This window comes from Canis lupus, chromosome 9 (assembly GCF_003254725.2).
Source record: "Canis lupus dingo isolate Sandy chromosome 9, ASM325472v2, whole genome shotgun sequence".
NCBI lineage: Eukaryota > Metazoa > Chordata > Mammalia > Carnivora > Canidae > Canis > Canis lupus.
Genome location: NC_064251.1, coordinates 51,386,535 through 51,412,429, shown reverse-complemented (window position 1 = coordinate 51,412,429; position 25,895 = coordinate 51,386,535). Strand labels below are relative to the sequence as shown.

Below are 25,895 nucleotides of genomic sequence, written 5' to 3'. Positions count from 1 at the left end.
CCGGAGCATAGCCGATTGCTGGGCCCTGCGCCCACCCAGGGCTCTAGGGCCAGGCGGGCTGCCTCTGCCATCCTCTGTCCTGCTGTCTGCTCACCCATGGAGCATGCTCCCCTGGCTGCTCTCACGGTCTTATTGTGTCCCCTCTCTCCCCCTCCCTCCCATCCTCTGTTCATGCAACCAGTCAGCTCTCCATGCATACATCTGTCCCTCTCCCCCCATCCATCCCTCATCTGTCCATCTGTTCATCCATCCTTCCACCCACCCATCTGTCCTTCCATCCTTCCTTCTGATTCCATCCATCCATCACCTTTCTGCTCATACATCCACCTATCCATGTGTCTCTCTGTTCCCCACCGACCTACCCGCCCATTTGTCTACATGTCTGTCCATCTATCGTCGATCCTCCCTCTGCCTGTTTCACGTGAACGTGGCTTGGTTGGTCTCAGCGTGGAGCTACAAAGCCCACGGCCTCTGGCTCAGTTAAGGTCTGGCATGGTAATGTGAGGCCCCATCTGCTCCTCAGTTGTGTTTGCTCCTTGGGGGGGATGGTGGACAAAGGGGACCCAGCCGACCTGGGTGGTGGCGGGATGCCCTGTTAGTTTCCTGCTCCTGAGCCCATGTGGCCTCATTGGAATAGTGGGGTCATAGTTAAAACTCCCTCCTGGAGCTGTTGTGAGGATTAGACGACCTCCACCAAGTGCTCAGCACAGGCCCCGGTAGGGGGAGGGGCCACCTCGCTTGCCTCGGTTTTCTCTTCTGCAAATGGGGGTCTGCACCCACCAGGAGGGCTGAGTGGGCTGAAGCAGGTCGTGCGTGAATTTTCTACCTCCCGTTTGGTGGGGGGGTGTGTAGGCTCTGCCTGAGGACTAGCGCCATGGTGCCCAAGCTGCAGGAGCCCAGGGCTACCGCTCCACTTAAGGTGCTCATGGAACACGTCAGGGGACAGCATGCATCCAAGCGCAAGCATCTGCCCCAATTTGTGGCTCGTAAGCGTCACACCAGCACCCCCCCGGGGCCTTCCCAGGGCAGCTTGGGTGCCCATGTTCGGAATCATGACGGGGGAGATGTCCCTGGTGCCCACATTGGCCTTCCTTGCTGACAGATGTCCCTGTGCCCAGACAAGAGAATCACTGTCCGATGAAAATCCCGGAAGTGTGAGCTGCCTCCTGGGCTAAGACCGGTCTGCGCTGGGCAGTGAGACGGAAATGACAGAGGACAGGGGCCTAGCACATTTGCCATGACCCTTGCAGACTCATGAGGCCCCCAGGGCTGAGTGTCGTACCCCTCGCCCAGCTCCCACAGCTTGGCATCCACAGCCTGGCACCTTCATGCTGGAAGAGCCCTTCATCCCTCTTTTTACGTGTGGGGAAACTGAGGCTGAGGAGCATCCATTTCCCAGGGTCCTTTACCTAAGGAAGTCAGCAGTCACCTCTTTTTATTCATTCATTACTTTACTTGCTCATTCATTTATTCAGTCAGTCAGTCACTCATCTGTCTGTGGCTGGTGATGTCTGGCCCTAGGCCAGGCACTGGGACACAGCCAGAACCGGCCACTGTCAGGTAAGGAGATGGACACAGGACCCTGGTCACAGGTGGGTGGACATGCTGCGGCAGGATGCAGGGCAAGGTGGGGTGAGCGGGGGACATGACCCGAACCCCAGGGGCACGAGGTGAGGGGCCAGCCCTGATACACTCGGGTCTGGCTACTGCTGTGCTCTTCAGCAGGTGCCTCAGCCCAGGGCCTGTTTCCCTACCTCTGAAAGAGAGGCCTCCATTGACTGATGATCAGAGCCTGTGGTGTGGGCCCAGGGCCAGCGAGCCCTGTCTGGTGGTTCCCTGGTCAGGAGATCCCGGGGTGGGTGGGTGTGGGCTGGATGTGGCTTTAACAGCATAGGCCCCAGGCCCGTGAATATGGGCTCACTGGGGAAAACCCTGTGGACCTTAATCCAGTGGCAGGTGTCCTTAAAAGAGACATGGGCAGAGGAGGGGCTGTGTGAGCATGGAGGCGGAGGCTGGAGGACCGGGCTGTAGCCCAGGGACACTGGGGCCCCCAGGAGCTGGGAGGGGCAGGAGGAGCCTCCCTAGAGCCTTGCATGGTCGGTCCTACCCTTGGATTAGGACTCCAGGCCTCCAGTACTCAGAGCATGAATTTCTGCCAGTGTAAGTCACCTAGTTGGTGGTCCTCGGTTATTGGCGGCCCCAGGACCCCAGCACCGTGTGCTCTGGGCCAGGGCAGGTGGGGGACCCCAGCCTCAAGCATGCCTGGTGTGTGGGGTGTGAAGCTGCACTTCCCAGACACTGATGGACACCCCTGCAAGCCCCAGCTCTGTCCTTATGCAGCCCCTGCCCCGAGACCTGCCTGCAGGGGGGGTTGGGGTGTTTAGAGACCCCCTCCGGTTAGCTGGAAGGGAGGGTGGGCCTCCTAGGACAGGGGCTTCTGCCCCTGTGGGGCCCCTGTCCCCAGCAGCACTGGTTGTTGGGGGGCAATGCGCATGTCCACATGTCCTGGGTCCAGAGTCCTCTCACCTCCGTCCTTCCCTCCGGGGAGCAAAGATGAATTCACTCTGTGATGAGCCAAACAATAAAAGCCTGCTTCTTCAGCAAATATCACCATTAAAAATTTATCAGGGCAGCTGTGCAACATTATCAGCTCTTTTTCAGAGACCGAGCAGAAAGTGTTGTCATGCTGTGGGATTTGTACACGTGCGGAAGGGATGTGGGGTCATTGAAAGTGCCCACGGGGCAGGGGTGATGTCCTGGCACGGGGGCGATGTTGGGGCTGTGGCCTGGGAGGGGGCCTGTCCTTAGGAGGCCATGCTCTCTAGCCCCGAGCTGGGCTCCCTGCGGTGGGGATGGCCTGATGCAAAATAAATGTAGAAACACACGGCAAGATTCACCATTGGTTCGCAAGAGTTTTCCCGGTGCTTTGGACACATCCAGCTGCGTGCACCGCCAGTGCCCCCTGAAGCCAGAAGCTGGTGTCTCTCCTCACTGGCAGTGGGCCTCTGGTCGCAAAGGGACTGTTTCTCCCATGTCACCCGGGCTGCTCTTGTCACCGTGGTTCTCATCCGTCCTGTCCCTCCTCGGGATCGGCTGCTCCTGAAGTCCAGGTCCTGCAGCAGCGACAAAGAGCCCCCAAGTGCCAGTGGTGGCTCACTTCCAGCAGCTAGCATGCGTGACTTGCTCACACGGCTTCATGTCACCTGTCCCCAGCCTTCTGCTGGAACAGAGTGGCCGTTGCAGCGGGGAAGTGGACACGGCAGCCTGTGTGCTGGCCCCTGCAGTCTTGGGCTCATCAATGAAGCTGGGATGCTCGATGTCATGAACCCAGCCTGTCGAGCTGCTTGTCCAGGGGAGGGGGAACTCCCTCTGTGCCCCGGAGGAGGACACTGAAGTCCAGAGGCTGAGTGATTTGCTGGAGGTCATGTGCCGAGGGAGTGGCAGAGCTGAGCAGGGCTGGGAGCCCACCGTGTCACCCTCACCTGCCCTCCTCACACAGGAGAGAGGGGTCTTGGCACTGTCTCTCCTTGACCTTCCTAGTCCCTCAGTGTCCCAACCTCCTCCTCTTCTATTTTCATTCATTTATTGAACTTTTGATTGTTTTGAATACTCCTGAGCCTGCCTGCCAACCCTGGAACTAGAACCTTCCAGCTCACAGGGCATGAGGAGACTCACAGCCCGGCCCTGACCCCACGCTCACCACCCGCTGGCTCCCTATCAAGTTAGTTTTAGTAAATCCCATGCCTGGCTCTGTCTCGTCTTTGTTGTCTTGAAGCTTTAATCCAGAGAATTGGTCAGGTTGACTCTGGGGACTCGCTGTGTCCTCTCGCTGTCCTCTGATGTGGCAGGTTGTGGCCTGTGGCCCTGGGTCCTGGGTAGTGACCCTGTTCTGGTGCCCTCCCCCTGCATCGCAGCCTCCTGTGGGTTAGCGCTCTGCATGCCGGCCTCCACTGGGAGGCCAGGGCTTTTGGCCCCACTTTGCAGAGGAGGACCTGGAGTTCCCAAGGGGGCACCCCTAGCCCTGGTCTCCTGGCCAGTCAGTGGTAATGCTGGGCTCCACCCCACGGCCCTCGGATGGGAGCCAGTGGGGAGCTGGGGGCCCGGGTCCTGGGTCTGGCACTGACTTGACACCAGGCCGAGTGTTTCGGCCCTTCCAGCCTTCCTGCCTGGCAGGGCCGCCCCTGGAGCAGTGGAGGCTCCGTTCCCACTTGGGGGTTACTGCTGGGAGACCTGGACAGGTGCCCACCCTGACCTGGCACTAGGGGCTCAGGCCCTCCCCCATGCCGAGCTGCGTGGGGCAGAGACACCTGGCTGGCTTTGTCTCTGGTCCCCAGTGGGGTTGGTATCTGCGGAAGGCTGCATCTTCTGCTGTTTGGTGAACTCCTGTCTTGGTCCCTTGGCTCCTCGAGCACCCCCAGAGCCCTGGACATCACTGCCGTATGGGAGTCTGGCTGACAGGCCTGGTGCAGGGTTTGGATGGGATGGTGTCCAGCCAGGGCCCCTCCCAGGAGGGCAGCGCAGTGGCACTAGAGCTGGGAGTTGGCTGGGCTTTTGGCCCTAAAGGCTCCAAGCTGGGAGGTGGCCCTCCTGGCACACTGGCCCATGCCCAGCCCCCCACCCAGGGCCACCTCCAGACCCAGGGCTGGCGCCCCCCAGAAGGGCAAGGCCCGGTTCTACCCTGCAGGGACCATGGCCCACCCCGCGATGTGCGGTGGGGGTGCTGTTGTTCATCCTTGTCCTTGCCTGGGCCCAGGGCAGCCCTCTCCTGGGGACACTGCAGCACGGAGCTCCCCCCGGCCTGACCTATCCCCCATGTGTGCTGCCCTCAGAGGTCCAGGCCCTAGGGGGACGAGTCCGAGGGTGGGGGCAACAGAGGGACAGGGTAGGGGGCCCCCAGATGCCTTGGTTGGGGCACCTTTGCAGAGGAGGCGATGTGTGATTCTGCTGACCCCCAAGGTTGAGCAGCGACAGGTCTGGGGCAGGAGAGGCTCTGGGAGGTAATGCATGTGGAGTCCTGTGGGACGGAGAGGGGCCAGGGACAGTGGAGGAGACCACGGGGAGAGGGATGGGCAGGGGTTCTCTGTGCCTCTCTGAGTATGAGGGGAGCCCTGGGGTGGGGCCACAGGGGGCGGGGGTCCCCGGGGGAGGGGGAGTGACAGCAGGAGGTGGCTGGGTACAGGGATGACGTCCAGGCCCTGGGGCTGCTGCCCACGCCGTGGCCAGATGTCTGGACACATGTGGGGGCTGCGGGCTTGCTCCCACCCGGGTTTCTTCTGCTTTTGGGGGCCGGCCTGGTTGCGAGCCCAGCCCTGCCCCTTCCTGGCTGGTCTTCTTGGCCAGCTGTCTTCGCTTCCCTGGGCTGTGCCGTCCTTATCTGAGGAGATGGTAGCACCCATCTCACGGGCAGCTGTCACTTGAGGATGCCCTGTCCTCCTCCCAAGGCTCCCTGGGCCCCTCGTTTGTGAATGGGGGGTTTCATCCAGGAGGGTGTGTGCCCTCACTGCACCCCAGACCCCTGGCCAGCAGGTGGAGGCTTGACCAGGCTGCCTCGGGGCCGACCCTGCCTCTGGGCAGCAGGTTCTGTGATGAAGGGGTGGCCGGAGCTCTCTGGGAAGCTGACGTCCCCCTGGAGTGCAACCTGTCTCGCCAGAAAGAACCACATGATGGATGAGTGATGCAGGCCATGCAGCAGGGCAGTCATGGGCAGGCCAGGTTTGGCCTCTCCATCGTGGGAGGTCTCCAAAGGCAGGGTCTCTGGCTCTGGGGGCCCGCAGAGGCCTTCTTAGGACACGGTGATTTGGGGTACTCAGCTGACATTTCCCAGGAGATGAGCAGGAAGTGGGGGGCACAAGGGTGCCTCCAGCTCTGTGTCACCCAGTGCACCCCCACCCCCATGGTTTGTTCTCGGAGATGAGAGCATGATGACTCAGAGAGGGGAGGGGCCTTGCCTGAGATCACACAGCCCTTCAGCGGTTCCCCATCTAGTCTCCCAGCTCTTGTGTATTTCCTGAGAAGATCTGCTCTGCTGGCCCACCAGCCTGTTCTCCGTGTCAGCCACGTGAATTTGACACTCGGCTAGGCCAGTGAACGTTCCCCCACTACCCCCACCACCCCCGCCCCCGCTACCACTGGTGTGGCTCAGACAAGCCGCTGGGCCGTGCAATCGGGAGCAGAGGGGATCGGGAGGCTCGAGCCCCATTACAGGCCTGCCCTGGTCCCAGAAGGGGCATTTCCAGGAGCTGCTAGCCATGGACTTGGGAAAGGAGAAGAGGGAACAGCGTCTGTTTCCAGCAGCTTCCAGAGTGTTCCGCAGCTGTGGATTTCAGTCTGCGCCCCTAGCTGCCCTGGTGGGAGCCATTTGGTGCTGCAAAGACACCATTGGGGTAGGGAGTGGATCTACCTTAGGTCCAGGAGGCTGACGGGCTTTGGAGCCTTCCACTAACCACCCCCACCCACCGGCCCGCTTGCTCCTCGGCAATCGGCCTGTCATCCATCCGTCCTGCACTGCGGTGCCTCCTCTCTCAGCCTCACGTGCCTCTCCCTGCCCAGCGTGTCCAAGCTTGGGCACCATTCCCTAGGTCCAAGGTCAGAGAACATTTGGGAGCTCTGGCCCCTCAGTACCCAGTTTGGAAACTTTCCATGTGGAGAGCGTGCCTTGGTTTTCTGTTGGCAGAAATGGGGATGATGCACAGAGGCCTTGGCGTTGGGACCCCTTCCCTGCTGGGCCAGGCGGGCTCCCTGGTGGCCATGGCAGGGCAGGCAGGGCTGTGCAGGCTTCGGGGATTTCCTGCCTCCCCCGTGCTGGGGAGGGACTGACCAGGAGCAGCCGCGGGGGCTGGGCCCTGCTCCTCACGGAGAACGGCCCCCTGACCCCTGGCCTTTCCGCTCCTAGCTGCTGCCTTCCCAGAAGTGCACCGGAAAGTCACAAATACGTTGAGCTTTGTGGCTGCTGAGAAGTGGTGGGGCAGCTCCAGGCTCCTCCCTCTGTGCGGCCCCAGGCGGCACCCAGTATTCCCTCTCCACCCCCAGCTCACAGCGCCTTCCTCCACCTGGGGGATGGGGGGTTTGGAAGCAAGGGCAGAAGCTGCCTGGCTGGAATTTGGAGGGTCACTTGGGCTTCCTCTCTGGGGAAGTGGGAGAGGACTTGCCACACCTCCCTGCTGGCCCCTGCCTCCCCCCTTGGCCCCCCCCCCCGCCTCCCCCCTGGCCTGCACGGTGGCTGGGCCTGCCTCCACCAGCTGTGGCTTCACTCTGTGTCCCCCTATCCAAGCCCGCACCACACGGAGGCACCGAGACCCTCCTGTCTCTGTGCTGACTTTGGTTTAAGACCCTGGATGTAATGCGGCGCCTGGGGGGCTCGCTTGGTTACGTGTCCGACTCTGGTTTTGGCTCAGGTTGTGATCTCTGGGTCCTGGGATGGAGCCCTATGTTGGGCTCTGCGCTCAGCATGGAGTCTGCTTGGGACTGTCCCTCTGCCTCTGCCCCTGCCCCTCACCCACCCAGACCACCACCTCCCCCACCCGCTCTTTCTCCAAAATAAATAAACCTTTAAAAAACAAACAGACAAAGGCTCCTGGTGGTCAGTACCAGGCTGGCCCACTTGTCACTGCTCCTTGGCTGCAGCCCCAGCCACACTGAGCCAGCACATCCCCGAGCGCGCAGGCATGTTGTTCGTCCGACCGGACTGCGTCAGTCCTCCAGCCCTTACCTCACGACCACATCCACCATCACCCCTGGCCTCCACCGCCTTGGGTGCCAGGACGCGTGGGAACCATGCCCACACTGCATCTCCTGTCATCCCACAAAATGCCTGTGCGGCAGGGGGTTTAATCCCCATCATTTTACAGATGAGTTAACTGAGGCTGGGGGCTCAGATCCTTTGGAAACTCTGGCCAACTCCGACCCCTATCTGATTCGAGGCTGGAACTCTGCCCTCCGTCAGACCTTGCTCTCCATGTCTGCTCCCCGGCCACCTCCTGTGAAGCCCTCCTGATTTCCCCAGGCCAGGACTGCCCACCTGCCTGGAGCCTTTCCTTCTGCACCCTGCACCCTCCGGCCGTGTGTGGCCTTCATGCGGAGCGTGGATCGCCCTCTTCTCCAACACTAGGTGTATGTAGCCTGAGCCGGGTGTGGACGTGGGTGGGGTACACCAGCCGGCGCTGCCCCCTGATGCGATGGCCTCTCCACACTGGGTGGGGTGACGGGCTGAGAAGAGAAACGAGATCCGTCGGCTTGTTTTGACAATCAGGGCTGTTAGTAGGAGAGCTGTTTTTAATAAGGAAACCCTGGTGCTTCAAGGTCTCCCAGCCAATTAGCAGGCGGCACCCAGGTGACTCTCTCAATAATTAAACGGGCCTGTCAGGTCCTCCAGGCTGCACTTCTTTTTTTTTCTCTCCTTAAAGATTTTATTTATTCATTCATGAGAGACAGAGGCAGAGACATAGGCAGAAGGAGAAGCAGGCTCCATGCAGGGAACCCACTGTGGGACTCGATCCTGGGACTCCAGAATCACGCCCCTGGCGGAAGGCAGGCACTAAACCGCTGAGCCACCCAGGGATCGCCCCCAGGCTGCACTTCTTGTTGGGCCTTTCAAGTTTGTGGGGCTGCGGGTACCCTGGCCAGCTGGTGCCAAAGGGGGTGTTGCCCCCTGCCCTGTCCACTACGCCCCCTCCACGCTGGCCACTTCCTTCCCACCAGCCCCTGGGCTCACCTGGGCTCACCTGGGGAGATGAAGCTGACCCTGATGGCGACCTGGTGCCAGGCCCTCCCACAGCCCCACTGCACCCCATTCTGAGGCCAGTTTCAGAATAGGAAACTGAGGCCTGGCCAGAGACGTGAGCTGCCCACGTAGGGTAGGGCCAGTGCTGGATATGGAAGCACTTTGGTCTCCCACATTTGGGACTAGGTGGCCAGCACTGAAATTCCCATGTTCCGGGACATTCCCTGGTCCCAGGCATACTGGATGGCGGTTGTCCCCTGCAGGCAGTGCCGGGTGCTTAGGTACCCCCAGGCTTGTGGGGCCCAGTCTGCTCGCTGGGGGCCTTGGGCTGGCCTCACCCTCCAGCATGGGAACCCAGGGTGCTGGCCCTCACCTGTCCCTGGAGCACACCAGGGCGGCCAGGGAGGACCAGAAACACTCGCGACCATGCAGGTGGACATGGGCTTCAGAGGTCACTTGCATGGAGCATTCTATTCTGTGAGTCGGAATTTGCTTTCTTCTTGAACACTTGAGGTGAAGGATGAAGTCAGATGTGTCCCAGACCCTCCTGGATCCCATTCATCTGAAGGCCTGCAGAATGTAGGAGAATGAACGCGGAAGCCTAGGTCCCGGGATGGTGCTGGGTGATCCTGAATACCCACGTCGGGGCCAAGCCCTGACCGGGAAGCGTTCTCACCTTCCGGAGTGTGGACTTCTGGGTCTGGGGGACACTCCTTGAGGCATCGAGTCTGTGGGGTGGGTTGGGGGACCCAGGGATGGTGCCGACCCCGTGGTCCCCTGTCTCCAGGAGTCGGCACCTGGAGCTGTTGTTCAAGAGGCTGTGGGGACCTCGGGGACAGCCTGTGTCTGCATTCTGGACCGGTCAGGGGCTCTGGGGGTGGGCCACTCAGAGGGATGGAGGGCGACCCAGCTGTCATGTGGGGGACACTCGCTGGGTAGAAGGACTCAGAGGTGCACTGTGTTACCTTGTTTCATCTCAAGTGACTACCGATATTCTACAGTTGGGGAAACTGAGGTGGGGGGGAGCATACCCTGCTCAGGGCCACATGGTGAGGCTGGATTCGAACCCGGATCTCAGTTGTTCGCTCTCCTCACAAGGCCTCCTGTAAAATGAAGGTGACAGAGGTCGTGGGATCTCTGTTTTGGCTTCTGGCCAGTACTTGATTTCCAGGGTGTGGGGGGATCGAGCCGGGGCGGAAAGAGGGGGCAGTTCCAGCTGCTGGATGCTGAGGTTGTCCTGGTGGGGGAGGGGAGACTGAGGGTGCTCCTGGGGAGCAGCGGCATGACCTGCACTCACTGCCTCCGGGAGGAGGGGTGCTGGGGAGCTGGGCGGGCGGAGTGGACACAGCCTGACGCTGTTCTGCTTCCGGCCCTGGTGTCCCCGTCGTTTCCGAGGTGGTCCGAGTGGGAAAGTTGGCTTCCCAGAAGCTGGGGACAAGGAAGTGCATGCTCAGGAAGGGTCTGATGGGACAGGAGGAGCCCATCCTGCTGCGAGGGAGGCCCAGGGGACCCGCTCTGGGGTTTAACCCGCGGTCATTTCTGCGCAGACTGTTCTGTGGGGCTTCCTTCTTGTCCTCTCCTCCTAAAGAGCAGCTGGTTGACATTGTTCAGGTCAGGATGTCTTGTCGGGGTGGGGGGAGGGCAGGGAGGAGGACAGGGGAGTGGGAGGTAGGTGCTGGGGGGGTAGATGCAGCACGGGGTGGGGGGATAGGGGTAGGTGCTGGAGGCAGATATGGGGGGCGGGGGATGGGGGTAGGTGCTGGGGGTCCAAGGGGGTAAATGCAGCATGGGGTAGGGGATAGGGGTAGGTGCTGGGGGCAGATATGGGGGCAGGGGATGGGGGTAGGTGCTGGGAGCAGATACGGGGGGCAGGGGTTGGGGGAGGTGCAGGGGAGTAGATGCAGCACGGGGTGGGGGGCTGGGGGTAGATGCAGGGGGATGGGGGTGTGGATGGTCAGCCAGTCCTGGCCGCAGCGTGACCACAGTCACCCCTGATCTAGGTCCTCTCTGGCTTTAAGGTAAAGTGGGAACATCGCCCCGTGCGGCGCCCTCTGTGCACACTGGGGACCCGGTGTCAAACTGGGTGACTTGAATACCTCTATGTGGTTGCTCAGAAGCTCTCCTTGAAGATGCTTTCCTGGCTCTGCTTTGGGGCTGATGTGTATTGTTGTTTTGGGAGAAGGTGGAAAAACTGCTTGAGACTGTCTGACGTCCATCTGTCTGTCTGCCCATCCACCCTGCAGCCCACCCGATGTCCTAGCTTCTCTTCCCCTCCTCCCCTCACGTCTCATTCCCGGTCCATCAGCCCACAAATCAGGCCATGTCCCTCCTGTCCTCCCAGACAGCCATCCATCTGTCCCACCCATTTGTCTGTCCGTGCCTTTCTGGTGCCAGGCTCTGTGCTGGGAGAACATAGCCCCAGGCTGAGCACATTATCAGATCTTCCCACGTGGCCGGGGGTTAACTAAATCTTGGGGGCAGCTAGGTCTTGGGGGCCAGGGTGGGGCAGGGGACCGGGGGCAGTGTGGATGGGCCATGGCACCCTGCATTCCTGTCTCATCTTGGGGGTCAGTCCCCCACAGCCAGGGGTGCCCTCCCCCCACTCTGGCCCCTGCCATCTGACATCATCTGTCTTTGGCTGTGACAAAAATGAACTGGGCTCGCAGTTCCATTCTCCAGGGGGCTCATCCCCCTGGAGAGGGATTGTCAGGATAAAAGCACATTCTGAGCCACCCAGGTGGACACTTGGTCTGAGGACACTGAGGGCTCTGTCCCCCTGAGCCCAGCAGGGGAGCTTCCTGACCCATCGCCCCCCTTCTGTCCTAGATGCACTTTGGGACTGACAGCATTGGCGGGGACCCTGGGCACCCCCGAATACGGAACCATGGGATTGGAAAATAAAGATCCTTGAGTCCAGGGAAGCCAGCTGGTCAGTCTCAATACAATGTGAACGTGAGAGGCCCTGACAAGGCCTGCAAGGAGAAGTGCTTCCGCCTGACCTGAGTGCCCCTTGCCCTGTCCTGCTGCCCAAGCCGCACCCCCGTCACCCCCAGGAACTCTGTCCCTCGCCCCTCTGCAGGTGTCCACTGTGTATGAAATCAGCCTTAGGATTGGACAGAGCGAAGATCACTCGTCCTTGTCAGGAGTGGTTTTGTTGGGAGGCGGATGCAGGTTCAGGGGCCAGAGAGGAGGTGGCGTGGGACAGATGGCAGGAGAGATGTGTGGATGGCTCCTCAGGCACAAGGCTGAGGGAGAGGAATGTGGCAGGGGCTGGGGGGCCCCCTGAAGTGCAGAGGCAGGACTATCACACTGGCGAAAGCTTCCTGCTGTCCCTGGCCCAGTTCCCTCGTGGGCAGCAGGGCCGGGGGCAGGTGGTGGTGCCTACGGAGGTGACCTCCAGTGTCCCAAGGCTAAGCTGGGCCACCCTCACCCTAGACGCTTTACCTGCTGGTTCTGCCGTGCGGGCAGCTTACACGAGACAGGCGGAAGCTGGCAATTGCACGGCCCTGGGGCACTGAGGAGACCTGCTCACGCCACTGTCCTCTCTCCACAGGCCCTTTCCCTCGGAGGAGACCGCCGAGAATGACGACGATGTCTACCGCAGCCTGGAGGAGCTGGCGGAGTAAGGAAGCGATGGGACCCGGGTGGGGACGTGGACAGGGATGGGGACGGGGGATGGGAGAGTCGCAGCCCCACTGTGGGTACAGCCACCTTGCCGTCCTGCCTGGGGCCTCTCCATGGTTGGTGGTGGCGTGGCCTCCACCAGGCCCGACAGAAAGAGACAGAGAACTCAAACGGACAAGCCTCCCTTCATGTTCTGGAAGGTTCTCCAGCTTTTGCTGGGGCGGGGAGAGCTGGGGTTTTGAGAAGCTGGGCCCCTGGAGTGTGGGCCACAAGCAAAGGTGGTCTGTGGGTTCCGGGCTATCTCATGGCCTGAGGGGGCAGGCGAGGGACGGAGACCAGGCCGCCCAAAGCCACAGCGGGCATCTCCCACCTTCTCCGTGGCCCTAGACTGGTGTCGCTCTGTCTCTGAGGACTCCGCCATTCCGTCCTCACGCTCCCAGGCTCAGAGCCCCCAGGAACCCAAGAGAAGCCTGGGGCAGTGGCTCTTCCTGAAGGGGCAGGTCTGGCCCTGTGGGGTCCGCTGTGGCCTGGGGTAAGATCACCCAGCTGCTGCTCAGAGAAGGGCCCGGGCAGCTTCCCTGAGGAGGGGTGGAAGGGTGGAGGAGGCAGGGTGCCCGCTTCCTGCAGGTGAGGAGGCCCGAGAAGCAACGAGCTTGGCCAGGGCCTGGGGTGGTTCCTGGGGGCTCCTGACCTGGCCCCCCCACCTGTCCCAGCTTTCTGCTGCCTGGACCCCTCATTCCTGTTTGACGGCAGACACAGCTTTGTTGCAGTGAGATGGCTGCTGCTCCCAGGAGGGCTTCCCCGGCCCTCTCCTCTTCACCTTGCAGCACAGATCAGGAGTGGGACCCAGTAAGAGGTGGGAGCTGGGGTACGGACTGGACACCAGGCCGTGACAGGGAGCCAGCAGTGACATTTCCAGGGGAGCCGGCTGATTCTTTGCCTTCGGCCCTTGACCAGATGTCTGAAGCAATGATCAACTTGTGCTTCTGAAGGGTCCTGCCAGCAGCTGCCTGGACCTCGGATGCTTAGTGGCTGTGAGGCTGTTGGACATGGGGCTCCCCGGCAGGGAAGCTGGTGTGTCCTCGGGGCTCCGGTGAGGGATGGCCATGTGCACGTGCTGCCGTGGACACTGCGATCCGGTCAGTTGTTCCGTTGCCGACTCAGCACTGAGCACCTTCTGTGCGTTGGCTCAGGGTCAGGAACTGGGAACGTCAGGGAGAGTGAGGCCCACCTGCCGCCTCCTAGGACCCCAGGAGCATGGGATCATGTGGGTCTCCCATGAGGGGCCCTTTTGAACCAGCTTCAGAGAGATGGTTCTTACTGCGGGCATCCAGAGCCTTCACGTCCCCCGTGTCCCCAGCTGGCTACTGAGAGCCCTGCAGCCTCAGCCCACAGGACGCGGCTCCACAGTGTATGACCCCTTCTGGGCCACCAAGAGCAGCTGTGTCGGCCGTGCAGGAGAATCCACCCATTCTGCTGCCGCCCCGTCTTGTGTCCCACGCAGCACAGCTGTCCCGTCGGATGTACTGGGAGCCTGGGACGTGTCACCTCCTACTTTCATGGTCTTTGGCATGTTATACCACCTCTGCCTTGGTTTCCCTATGGATAACACTGCTTCGGGAAGACCATCAGTGATATCATCGGGGGCATAGTACCCACTGGACGCTCCATGAGCCCTCGGGTGAGGATGGTGGTTCCCCTCCGCCTGTTTCACCAAGATCATGGCTTTCCACCCAGTTCCCAAAGGGCTGTGGCAGTGCTGTCCAGGAGAACTAGAGCGCAAGCCGCATGTGCAGTTGTAGATTTTCTAGTAGAAACAGAAGTAGGGGAAACTAGTTGTATAATGTGTTTTTATTTAACTGAAAATTATATGCAAATTATTATATTATGTTATATCCAGAATATTGCCTGGTTCTGTGTGTAAGCCAGCATGACCAGTCATTAACCCAGCGGCTTGCCTTCTCTGTGGCACAAAGTCTGGTCTGGTGCATGTTTGATGTTGACAGCACAGCTCAGGGACGCCTGGACAGCTCAGCGGTTGAGCGTCTGCCTTCAGCTCAGGGCGTGATCCCGGGGTCCTGGGATTGAGTCCCACAGCAGGCTCCCTGCAGGGAGCCTGCTTCTCCCTCTGCCTGTGTCTCTGCCTCTCTCTCTCTCATGAATAATTAAACAAAAAATCTTAAAATTTTTTTTAGTTTGATGGGCACAGCTTAGTTCACCTGGCCACACTCATGTTTGTGAGCTCACAGCCACACGTGGCTGGTGGCACCAGTGTGGGCAGCATGGGTCTCGGATCCAGGACGTGGTTCTAGGAGCTCATGGGGGAGCCCTTCCCACGTTTGAATGGATGTTGCTGGACTAACATTATGTTCTCAAGTGCTCTAAGCTCACTTTGGAGATCACTGAATAATGTATAATCAAATAATAGAGCAGCTGGTTGAAAAAATTAACACGAGATATTGCCACTTAAATGGCCTATTTCAAGCTCCCGGGGCACTGTCACTGACCGCGGAGCTGGGAGGAGAGGCATTCGGCTCTCTCTCACCAGCCCCCTCTGTGTGTGTCTGCAGCAGTGTTGGGGGTCGTGCTCTGGGGGCGGTCTTCTCCGGGCATTTGGACACAGTACCTTTGGGATTTGGAGCCTACACATTTCCTTTGCTTTGCAATCAGGAGCATATGGAGGGGGTTCTTGCCGCAAATTAGGACAGGGGGCTTTGCAGGGGTCATAGTTTCAGGGCACCCCAGCTCTGCTCAGCCACCCCTGCTGGGGGTAGGAGGCAGGGACAGGTGGCAGGCCGTGAAGGGCAGAGCTGTGTGGCAGGTGCCTGGTCCCCAGCTGTGAGGGGAGGCCACGATGCCCCCACACATGGAGGCTCCTGTCTTGGGGGGTCACCTGGAGCTCGTGGGACAAGAGCTCAGAGAGACCACAGGCATGTGGCCTCAGGCTGCTTCTCTGCTGTACATGCACCTGAATGACCCTGGGGCTTCATGACCTGAGCTCTGGCTTCGCTCCTAACATTTCTCAAGGGGCTTCGATTGTCCGGGTGACACAATGCCACTCACTCCAGGCACGCAGGCAAGTGCCTGCTTATTCAAAGCTGAGCAGCGGAAAAGGCGATGTTCTATCCTCCTCGGGGCACCGCCGGGTCCTTCATGGGGCCCATGTCCCTGCCTCTGAAATGAAAGCAGTAGCCGATGGCATGTGGGTCCCTTCAAGCTTGAAGGATCCACAGCTTTATGATTGAGAAGCCTGCTGCTTACGTCTCCCGTCACTTCCTCGGGAGTCGGAATGATTTTCGGGCTTAAACAAATGTGATTGTGGCACGGCAGGGGATATAATTTATCCATAAATGTATAGCTGCATGCTTTATTGAATCATAAAATGACTTCACAGCTTTAAATGTGTCATGTTAGAGTCATTGGGATAATTTTTTAAGATGCATAAAATGTAGAGGGAGTGTCCCAAGTCGACGCTCTTTCAAGGGCACGAGGACGTCTTCTTGCAGCAAGGTGGGAGGGGGGGTCTTTCTTGTCCCTGGGGAGGGAGGCGGGGTGCACAGGGGCGGAGTGGTGGTCTACTATGGGGTCCCCACAGGCAGGGAATGGGGAACAATGGCCGCACTCGCCTGGGACCCTCATCCAAGGGACAGCCTATCCCCACCCCGCCGTCCTTGCCCATCTGTCTCTCCCAGCCTCAAAGAAAGCTTGTTCAAAAACTGTCCCCGATTTCAGAGATGTTCCAGCCACTCATGTGAAGGTTCAGTGTTTCGCACACGCCTGCATGTGTGGGGCCGTTCATGTTGGGTTGGGAGGGGGCGGCTTTAGGACGTCTGCTGTTCGTCCCCAAGGATTGCTTTTCCAAAGGGGACAAGTTTGGAATCAGACGATGCAGAAACAAACAACAGCCTGTAACCATGTCGGGCGGGCAGTCCCTCCTCAACCCCCCTAGAGGATACCACCAGCCCTGCAGCCTGAAGAAGGTGGAAGGAAAGCCCCCCAGAGAGGAGGCATCAGTGGATGCCCTCCTTGGCCAGCCTGGGAGGCCGCTGTCCTTAGGCCCATGGCAGGGAGGGTTCTGGTGGAGGAAGGCGGTAGCGGGTGCAGGTCTGGGGAGCCCTGCGCGCGTGCAGCTGTCCCCTTGCTCTGTGGTCTTATGGCTCCAGGGCCCTGGCTCTGGGCTATGAAAGTGGTGACAGCCGGGCACAGCCCTCTAGGAAGGGCCAGCTTCCCTGCAGCCGAGCTGCTCATCTGGCCCTCCAGGCTCCATTTGTACAGCAAGCAGGGTGGCCAAATTCCTTCCAGTCCTGTGCAGTCCCCAGCTGGGGTGTCCTTGGCAGCACATGGTGCCCCAAACCCTGTGGATGGTTTTTCCATCCTCATGTGGGCCCTGGGAGGTGCAGCCTGGACGTGACCCACCGGACGGAGGGCCTGAAGCCAGCCCTGTCGAGCACACACGGTTGTTCCCACGAGGATCCCTGCAGGTGGGTCCCGGGCCCCACCTTTGGACTGGAGACTGGCTCTGAGAGGCTGGGGTGCCTGCACACAGCCACAGAGGGGTGGAGCTTTGATCTGAACTGGGTTTGTGTGAGTCAGCAGGCCACCTGCCCTGGACCCCCTATCCAGGGGGGGGCATCCACAGGGGTCAGACCCTGACAGACCAGGAGACTGGGAGGGCTTCCGGGAGATGTTGCTGAAAGTGCACTTTGCAGGAGCATAAGATTTGCCAAAGTGTGATTTAGAGGAACTTTCCCTCACCCTGTCTGGACTGGTTACTGCCTTATTTTCGGCCAGGGTCCCAGGAGAGTCTGGCTCTCAGCTGTGCCTCTGTTGGGAATTCGGGGAATTCGGGGTTTGCGGTCCTGCCCCCAAAGTCACCCTGTCTGCATTTGTGGTCCGGTGGTGGGGCAGTCAGCATTGGAGCCTGGCCTCTCTCTCCTGTCCCTGTGATCTGGACAAGCTGCCTGATGGCCCCTGGCCTTGCAGAGCTGGCTGCAGGACAGGCCGGGCCTAGGGCAGTCTGTCTAAACCCTGCCCTGGTACTCAGGCCCCTGCTATCTTCCTCTCATTCTGGTTGTGGAGACAGCTGGCCACGGCCGGTGGGACTGGCTGCCAAGCACTCTGCACCCCACACTCTGCCCTCCTGGCACATCTCGGCCCCTTGGTCCGTGGGCCTGTGCTGCCCTGGCTGGCCTGGGACTGAGGTGACCTTAAAACCCTGACCTTGGGTGGTTCATTCTCTGCCCTAGTGTCTGCACGAGGGGCCCTTAGGAACAAATGCAGAGCAGATGCCCCATTGCCACCCTGCCCTGCTGAATACTCAGGTGCTCGCAGGCCAGCAGATAGAGCAGAGACTTGGGTGAATTTTTGTTCATTTACTTATTTTTATTTTTTAAAAGATTTTATTTATTTATTCATGAGAGACAGAGAGAGACAGAGAGAGAGAGAGGCAGAGACACAGGCAGAGGGAGAAGCAGTCTCCATGCAGGGAGCCCGACATGGGACTCAATCCCAGGTCTCCAGGATCATGACCTGGGCCGAAGGTAGGCACTAAACCACTGAGCCACCCGGGCTGCCCCAATTTTTTTTTTAATTATTTTCTTTTAAGATTTTATTTATTTATGAGAGACACGAAGAGAGAGAGAGAGAGAGAGGCAGAGACACAGGCAGAGGGAGAAGCAGGCTCTATGCAGGGAGCCTGATGTGGGTGGGACTTGATCCTGGATCTCCAGGATCAGGCCCTGGACTGACAGCGGCGCTAAACCGCTGAGCCCCACCGGGCTGCCCCGCCGCCCAAATTTTTATTTTTAATACCTGATGGGACCTGGGTCCGGACCCAGGTGGTCACAGTGATTCTGTGGCCTGATTTAACAGAGTCTACAGGGTGGGGGAGCCCTGTGGGGGGAGGTTAAGATGTGTATAGTCTCCTTGGTCCCAGAAGGAAGCAGGGACCAGCTGGGCTCGGCCAGGGGAGGTTCACCTTGTGGCTGCTAAGGGCGTCTCTGAAGCACACTGTCCACTTTCCTGGGATGTTAGGAGTATGAAGAATTGGCCATTCATTCATTCATTTAGAAAAGGTTTTATTTATTTATTTATGAGAGACACAGAGAGAAGCAGAGACACAGGCAGAGGGAGAAGCAGGCTCCATGCAGAGAGCCCAATGCGGGACTCGATCCGGAGACCTGGGGATCACAACCTGAGCCATCCAGGTGTCCCCAAGACTTATAACATTGTTTCCTTCATGTGCAGTGGTGCTTAAGAAATACTGAAGAACTTAGCTCCTATTTCAGGCTGCTTGACCTGAGCCCTGCTCCCTGGCACAGGGGACATGCCCCACGGTGGTCGCAGGGAGGTTCTGAGGACCCAAGCTGATGTCCCCCAAGTGCCAGACCCTGTGCTGGGGTTTTGGCCCTATCGTCTCAGCCTTCACGACATGGCCACTGTGGAACTGTGGCCCTGCCCCCATTCCACAGTTGAGATAAAGGCTCAGAGAGGACCAGTGACTTGCCTGTGGTCACACAGCACAGTTCACATGATGGTGTAGGGGCTGAGCCATGTGCTGCTGTGGCCCAGGACATCCCTCTGGACCTTACCTTGATGACCCAGCCCAGGGGTTTGTGGATGCTCTTGTGCTGCTTAGAAAGCACCCCAGGAAAAGAGAGTTCTAGTAGGGAGCACAGCGCCAGGCACACAGGGCTCCCTCTGGGAGTCTGGTGGCCATGGTCTGGTCTCTGTGTACTCCCACATGGCTTGGCAACCTTGGGGGACTCTGTTGCCCTGTCTGGGCCCCGCTGTAGGAAGAGTGGCCCACAACTGGCTGCTTCTGGCCCACCAGGGCACCCCTCTGCTGCTTGGCATGGATCGAGGTCAGCAAACGTCTGATTTGGTTTCCAAGTAGCAAGTTCACAGCGCCTTGGAGTCCCGCGTCCCAGCTTCAGGCCCAGCAGCCCGGGGCCAGCGCTCACATCTGTGACATCGGTCGGGATGGTTTCTGTCCACAGAGGACATGGGTGTGCCCGAGGCTGAAAGCAGGCACCTCGCTCGCCTTTCTTTGATTTTCCTGAAGTGGCGGCGGGGGGCGCCGGCCTCTCGGAGCAGCTGACTTTCTGTAACAAAATCAGAGCAGGCAGGCCAGGCTTCCGGGGCCAGGCCCCAGGGCCTGAAGTGGGAGGGGAGGCGGGTATCTGCCTCTGGGGGGGGGGGGGGCAGCGGGCCATTGTGGGGACGAAAATAATGGTCGGGATTTAGCATCTGTCAGCGCAGCTGTCTACTGGATAACAGCAGGAGCGAGAAGATGATCCGGAGGGTGAGGGGGAGGGCAGATCAGTGCCCCCCAACCCCTAGCGGAGCAGCGAGTGGGGGCTGAGGGGGCCAGGGCCACTCCCATTGGAGGAGGAGAACCTAGGGGGTGTCTGTGGGGCGTGGGTCTGGCCCTGGGCCTGGCCACTCACCTGCCCTTTCCCATCTGGTCCGGATCTCCCCCTACCTGCCCAGTTTGCACCGTCCCTGAGCTTGCTTGCGGGTGGTGGGACAGGGAAGAGCCATCTCTGAGCCCTGTGAGCCCTGTCGGCGCTGACACCCGGCCTCTGGACTTCCAGGCTCATGTGTTTGAAAATCTGAACGTGCTTAATGCCGATGATGTTTTATTTATTGATTGAGTGCCGGTCCCTGTGCTAAATATCATCCCGCAGAACCTCCCCTCCCTCGGGGGTGGCTGACCGCCGCCACTTACTGAGCACCTGCTGTATGCTGTGCTGGTCATTTTCCCTATGGCTGGCCCTTCCAGCGACCTGACCAGGAGGTTGGGGTTATTTCTCCTTCACAGATGGGGAAATAGACTCAGGTCCTCCTGCCCAGAGTGACAGAGCCAGACGCTGGCAGGGCTGAGGCTCCATCTCAGACTCGCCTGCCTGCTTCCCCTCGGGACAGGGGGACTTGCCAGCCAAGTTCCTGGCACTGGCGACCCGGTGTGCCCCTGAGTAGTGTCAGGGGACCTGACATTTCTCGTCCAGTCTTGACAAGGGCTGTTAGCGTGCAGCTGCAGACCTTGGGGTTTCTGTGAAGTGTAGCCTCTGGTAAGTTAGAAGCTGCACAGGAGTCTGTGTTGGCCCAAGGGACTGACTGGCCAAGAATCAGTGTCATCAGGCCCACCTAACACAAAAGCTACATGGAGCATCATGGAATTATCTCTGCTGATACAGAAGGCACTGTCGGATTCTGCACCACTGTGGGAAGTTGGGCTGGGGCTGGGTCCTGTGGGCCAGGCCCCAGTGGGAGCCCCCCTCCACAGGACTGTGTGCAGGCCCCGGATCTGGGTGCTGGCTCACAGGTGGACACAACAGGAGGCTTGCGTCACCGGAGACCAGAGGCCAGGATCCTCCCACAGGTGGATCTCCATCCTGGTCAGTGTGCTGCACTCCAGGACAGTCCAACATGTGATGGGCCTCATGCCCCCCTCCCCAAACATATCCGTCGTTTCTTTTTCCTCCAGTCCAACAGCCACAGCCGTCAGGTGCAACTGGGCCCAGCTGGTCATGACATACTCTCATCTGTTTTAACAGATGCTGAAGACGAATCACCTGCCCCCTACCCTGTTCAGGAAACTCACTTTTGGAGATGATCCCTTTGGTAAAAAAGCAAGGTGACCGCGGGATGCCTGCGCCCCTGGTGGCGGCCGGAGGGTCAGAACTATTGGGAACCATAGCTTGTTGCCCCATGCAGATGACAGCACTGCATTCTAGAAGCATCTGCATCCCAGGCTTGACCACTGCCCTGTCTCCCCACCTGTAAGGTGAGGTGCACAGCACAGGGCAGACACCATGGTCAAGTTGCTGGCAGAGAATCAGTCTTAGGAGAGGTGTTGATTTAACCAGTCAAATCTGATAGGTGTTTTATCTTAGCTGCCAATTTCATCAAACGTGTTTGGTTTTACTTTCATAATATTTTTCAAAGTTTATTTAAGTAACGTGAGGCTCGAACTTATGACCCCAAGATCAAGAGCCTCATGCTCTTCCGGCCAAGCCAGCCAGGCGCCCCACTAATTTTGTTTTAACTAAGAAGAAACCCACTTCTTTGCTGCTGCCTTTATTCCGGTCCCTCTTCCATAAGGAGGGACATGCATGAAGCGAAATTGTGGGACAGCTGTTTTGTAATTTCAAATAATATGCACAAACCTGGGTTTCTTAGTGCTCATTGGCCTGAATTAAGTAACGTTTGGGAGAACGTTTTCATATGTGAAAGAAGGAGAAACATAGAGAGCCTGGGTGTGTGAGTGGTCTGCGACCGTGCGGGGAGGACCCCCAGAGCGGGGACCCGAGGCCATCATGGGCAGGTGACCAGCAATCCTCTTCTCTGGTCTTCAGCAGGCTTTGGGCAACAGACATTTTACAGAGCAGACGTAAGGGACAGTGTCTGCGTTTTTTAGATTTTTCTGTCGCAAGTTAAGACCCCAGAACACAGCTCTTTGTCTCGTGTTTCCGGCTGCCTGTTTTTAGCCACAGGGCCCTGAGTCAATCAGAAGAGGTGAATGGGACGGGTGCATGAAGAGGGATCCCATATGGACGAATGTTCCTTGTCTTTATTGATTTTGAGGAAGGAAACAGGCTGAGATTGAGGCAGCAGATGTGCGTTGGGGTGACCACCTTGGGTGTACTCCCAGGGTCTCCGTCTGTGTGGTCCCATCCCTTCTGTGAGTACAGGGAGTGGGGAAGGACTGTGTCATGTTCCTCTGACCTGGAGGAAGCCCAGGTACTTCAGGGGGTGCTCACTTGGGTATGGGATTGGAGAGTTTGTAGCCTTTGCCCAAGGGCGCTGCCCATTCCAGGTAGAAAGATGCACTCCTGCCAGCTTGAGGTGTCAGAGGAGAGACAGCAAAGGCTGGTGGAGAAGCCTGAAAGTTAGGAGGAAAATGCTGGAAGGGAGGGACCAAAGAGCAGGAACCCCCAGATCTGAGATTCCACCTGAATCCCTGTCTGGCCGTGAAACTAATACACACAAGAAAGACCCCAAGGCTTCTACCAAAAGAAAGAAAAGAGATCCAGCATCCAGGGACACGTGGGTGGCTCAGTGGTTGAACGTCTGCCTTTGGCTCAGGGTGTGATTCTGGGATCGAGTCCCACATCGGGCTCCTTGTGAGGCACCTGCTTTTCCCTCTGTGTCTCTGCCTCTCCCTGTGTCTCTCATGAATAAATAAATAAAATCTTTAAAAATAAAAAAATAAAAAAGAAATCCAAGCATCCAGAGGCTGAATTCAGCAGCATTGCAGTTGCTGCTCATTGCTGGGAAAACAGAGTTTGAAGTTTGAGTCCAACCAAGGTAGTGGTCTATTAGAACCCATATTCGATAGAAATAATGGAATTTCTGTAACTTACCATTCATCATGTGTGGTGTTCAATACAAAGTCATCAAATTTGCAGCGAAACAGAAAAAAGTCACAGTCTCTCTCTCTCTCTCTCTCTCTCTCTCTCACACACACACACACACACACACACACACACACACACACGTCAATAGGAACCAACCTGGAGATGACTCCGCTGCTGCAATTACCAGCTTTTATAAACATGGTCAGGGACTTAGAGGAAAGATGCACCAAATGAATGAACAGATGGGGAGGCTCAGCAGAGAAATAGATGCTACAAAGAGGGCCAAGTGGAAATGCTAAAACTGAAAAGCATGATAGTTGAGAGGAACGGTCACTGGATCCACTTTAATAGAAGATGGCAGATGGCAAAGGAGGGAGTCACGGACTTAGTGGTCGTTCAGCGGAAGGAACAAAGGGGAAAGAGAATGCCAACAGAGCCTCAGACACGTGGGGCTGTGCCAAGGGGTCCAACGCAGGTGTAGCTGGAACCCCAGAAGGAGAGAGAATGGTAGAGGGGAAAAAAATGAAGAACATAGTGGCCCCGGACTGTCTAAATCCCAAATCTCTGTGATAAAACTACAAAATGTCGTGGAGAAAAATGAAAGAAGACCTAGTAGATGTTGTGTATATACTATGTTCATGCATTGGAAGAGGATATCATCAATGTGCCTGGTCTCCCAGCAGCACCGTTTTTTTTGTTTTTTTTTTGTTTTTATTTTTTTAATTGAGAAGATTATTGTAAAGTTTCTTCAGAAATATAAGGAACCTTAGAATCGCCCTAAACAATCTCATAAAAGAACAAAGCTAGAGGCTTAAACCACCTGGTTTTAGGACTTTCTATTAAAAAACCGAAGTAATCAAAACAGAGTGCTGTTGCTACAGGCATAGGTGAATAGGTTCATGGAAAGATTATAAAATCCAGAGTAGACGCAGGCTTGGGTGATCGGTTGGTTTTGGTTAAAGGGACCTTAAGTGATTCAGTGGGAAGAAGAAAGTTTTCAAGCAGTCGTCCCGAAACTCCTGAATATCCCCGAGAGAAATGGATCTCCATCTCTGCCCCGCACTGTGCATGAAAATCTGAGATGGATCGGAGGCCTGAGCGTCAACATAGACATTATACAGCTCTTGGAAGGAAAAACAGGAGACCACCCTTGGGAACCTGGAAACAAAGGTTTCTTAGATGGGATGCAATGATTTCTTAGGACCCAGGACAGAGTCAGGACACCATCGGAGAAAAAAAAATTTTTTTTTATTGAATATGAATGTTTTTCAGAAGATGCCATTAAGAAAATAAGCAGCCAAAGCCAGAGACTGGGGAAAAAATTCACAAGACATATCTGACTCAAAACTTGTGTCCAGAACATATAAAGAGTTCTGTTTGTTTTTCAAGAAAGAGGCAACTGATTTTTGGAAACAGACAAAAGTCTTGCACAGGTTTTTCACAAAGGAACATGCACACGCATGTCTGGAAGGACAGGGAAAGGTCCCCAACATCTTTAGCCATCGGGGAAATTCAAAATAGGAGTGCAGCAATATTTCACTGTGTTCCTCTTCCAGTGGCTAAAATTGGAAAGACTAACACCAACCAGCGCTGGAGAGAACCCAGGACAACCGGGTAACCAGAACCTGGAGGCAGCCCAAGCGTTCACCAAAAGGAGAATGGATGACAGATTGTGGGCTGGTCATACCACCGATGGTCCTTGGCATGGACGTGTGGCCTGGATGGATCTCAGAGACGTGACATCAGGTGGAGGGAAGTGACACGAAAGTGACCATGACGTGGGATGCCATTGATGTGCATGCAGTTCCAGAACAAGAAAAACTAATCTGTGGGGGAAGAATAGTCAGAAGCACGGTCCTGGAGAAAGAGGAAGGGGATTGATTTGAAAGGAGAAGAGATTTTAGGGGAGATGAGAATGTTCTATAAAGGGCTGCAGTGTGAGTGACACAGTGGTGCCCGTTTGTCAGAAGGGTACAGTGAGGGTACATCGTGATCTCTAGAAACCATAGCAAAAAACGGTTGAAAAACCTTTGTGGGGTGTTGCACCTGTGCCTAAAACAGGGTGTACTCTGTAGACATGGGGTATGCCTGCACGGGCGTGGGGTACGCCCACATGAGTGAGTGAGTGCTGGCTCTTACAGGTGGTGCCAGGGGGAGGGGGACGGGGAGAAGGATCTCCAACACCTGAGCGCCTTTCCTGGGACCCAGCCATCTACTTAGGCCTCAGAGCATCTTCAGGAAGTCCAGCCTGTGCCGGAAGCTTTCCTACCCCCCACTCTTCACCATCCTCTCCCTCATTAAAATGCCATCACACTTCTTTGGGCTCATCATGGGGCCGGTGCATGTGTCCCTCCAACATCCACAGATCCGCTCTTAACTTTCTCCGAATGCCCCTGGGATGCATCGTCAGCCACTCAGTGAACAAAGGAGTGGTGACCAGTCCACCTGATGGGGAAGAGTATGGCCTCTAGAAGATCCAGAAGGTCTTGGCTGGGTCCGCGGCACCATGGGCCCCAGCTTTCTCATCTGTGCCATGGAGAGCACAGGGCTCGTTTGGGGATGCAAGGAAATTGCATCTCGAGCTCAGGTTGTGGCTGATGCGTGGTGGGAGGACTGCACCGAGTTCCTTCCTTCTGAGTGGGCTGGGACAGGGTGCGGGGGATCAGTTAGCATGTCCCCCTCAAACATGGGCTGAGGAAGGGGGTCCCTGTGCTGGCAGTTGGCTGTCTCTGAACTGGGTGATCTCGAGGCCCCTTTCAGTGATTTTTATTTATCAACTCCTGGGATATTTAACTGTCACAGGGCCCCCGCCTCCTCCCCAAGCCCATCAGGGCAAAGCCCGTGTTTGTTTCCAGACAGTGTGATGGCCTCAGCTGCCTTTGAGCTGTCTAATTTAGCAGCCCGGGAGTGTCCCTGTCCGCCCTCGGTTCCACGCTGTCAAAATTCTCGACAGTGGCCTTGTCACCAGCCTCGCTCTGCTGCACGACAGAAATCTAGGGTGGCTGGCACCCACCAAAGTGGAGCCCTGCTAGTGCTGGCCTGGACCCAGTAGCCTGGCGGGCAGGGCCCCCCAAGCTGTCCCCTTTGGCTACAGCATCTGGAGAGGCAGGGGAGGTGATCTGTGCCAACATGCGTGACCCTCCCAAGCCCACCTGGGGGGATGAGCCTCAGGGGTGGTGGGTGCGCTTCAC

General features: G+C 57.7%; 1 protein-coding gene across 8 annotated transcripts in view; it reads left to right on the top strand.

Annotated features, from left to right (window-relative positions):
- VAV2 (vav guanine nucleotide exchange factor 2) overlaps positions 1-25,895 on the top strand; it is a 168,385-nt gene that overhangs the window by 91,440 nt on the left and 51,050 nt on the right. For 7 of the 8 annotated variants that reach the window (XM_049114365.1, XM_049114367.1, XM_049114366.1 and 4 more), the window contains exon 4: positions 12,273-12,341. In XM_049114365.1, coding sequence (XP_048970322.1) covers positions 12,273-12,341 — 69 coding nt within the window. Of the gene's footprint in view, positions 1-12,272; positions 12,342-12,916; positions 14,025-25,895 lie in introns of those variants that run through there. The other variant, XM_049114369.1, reaches the window with a different exon arrangement.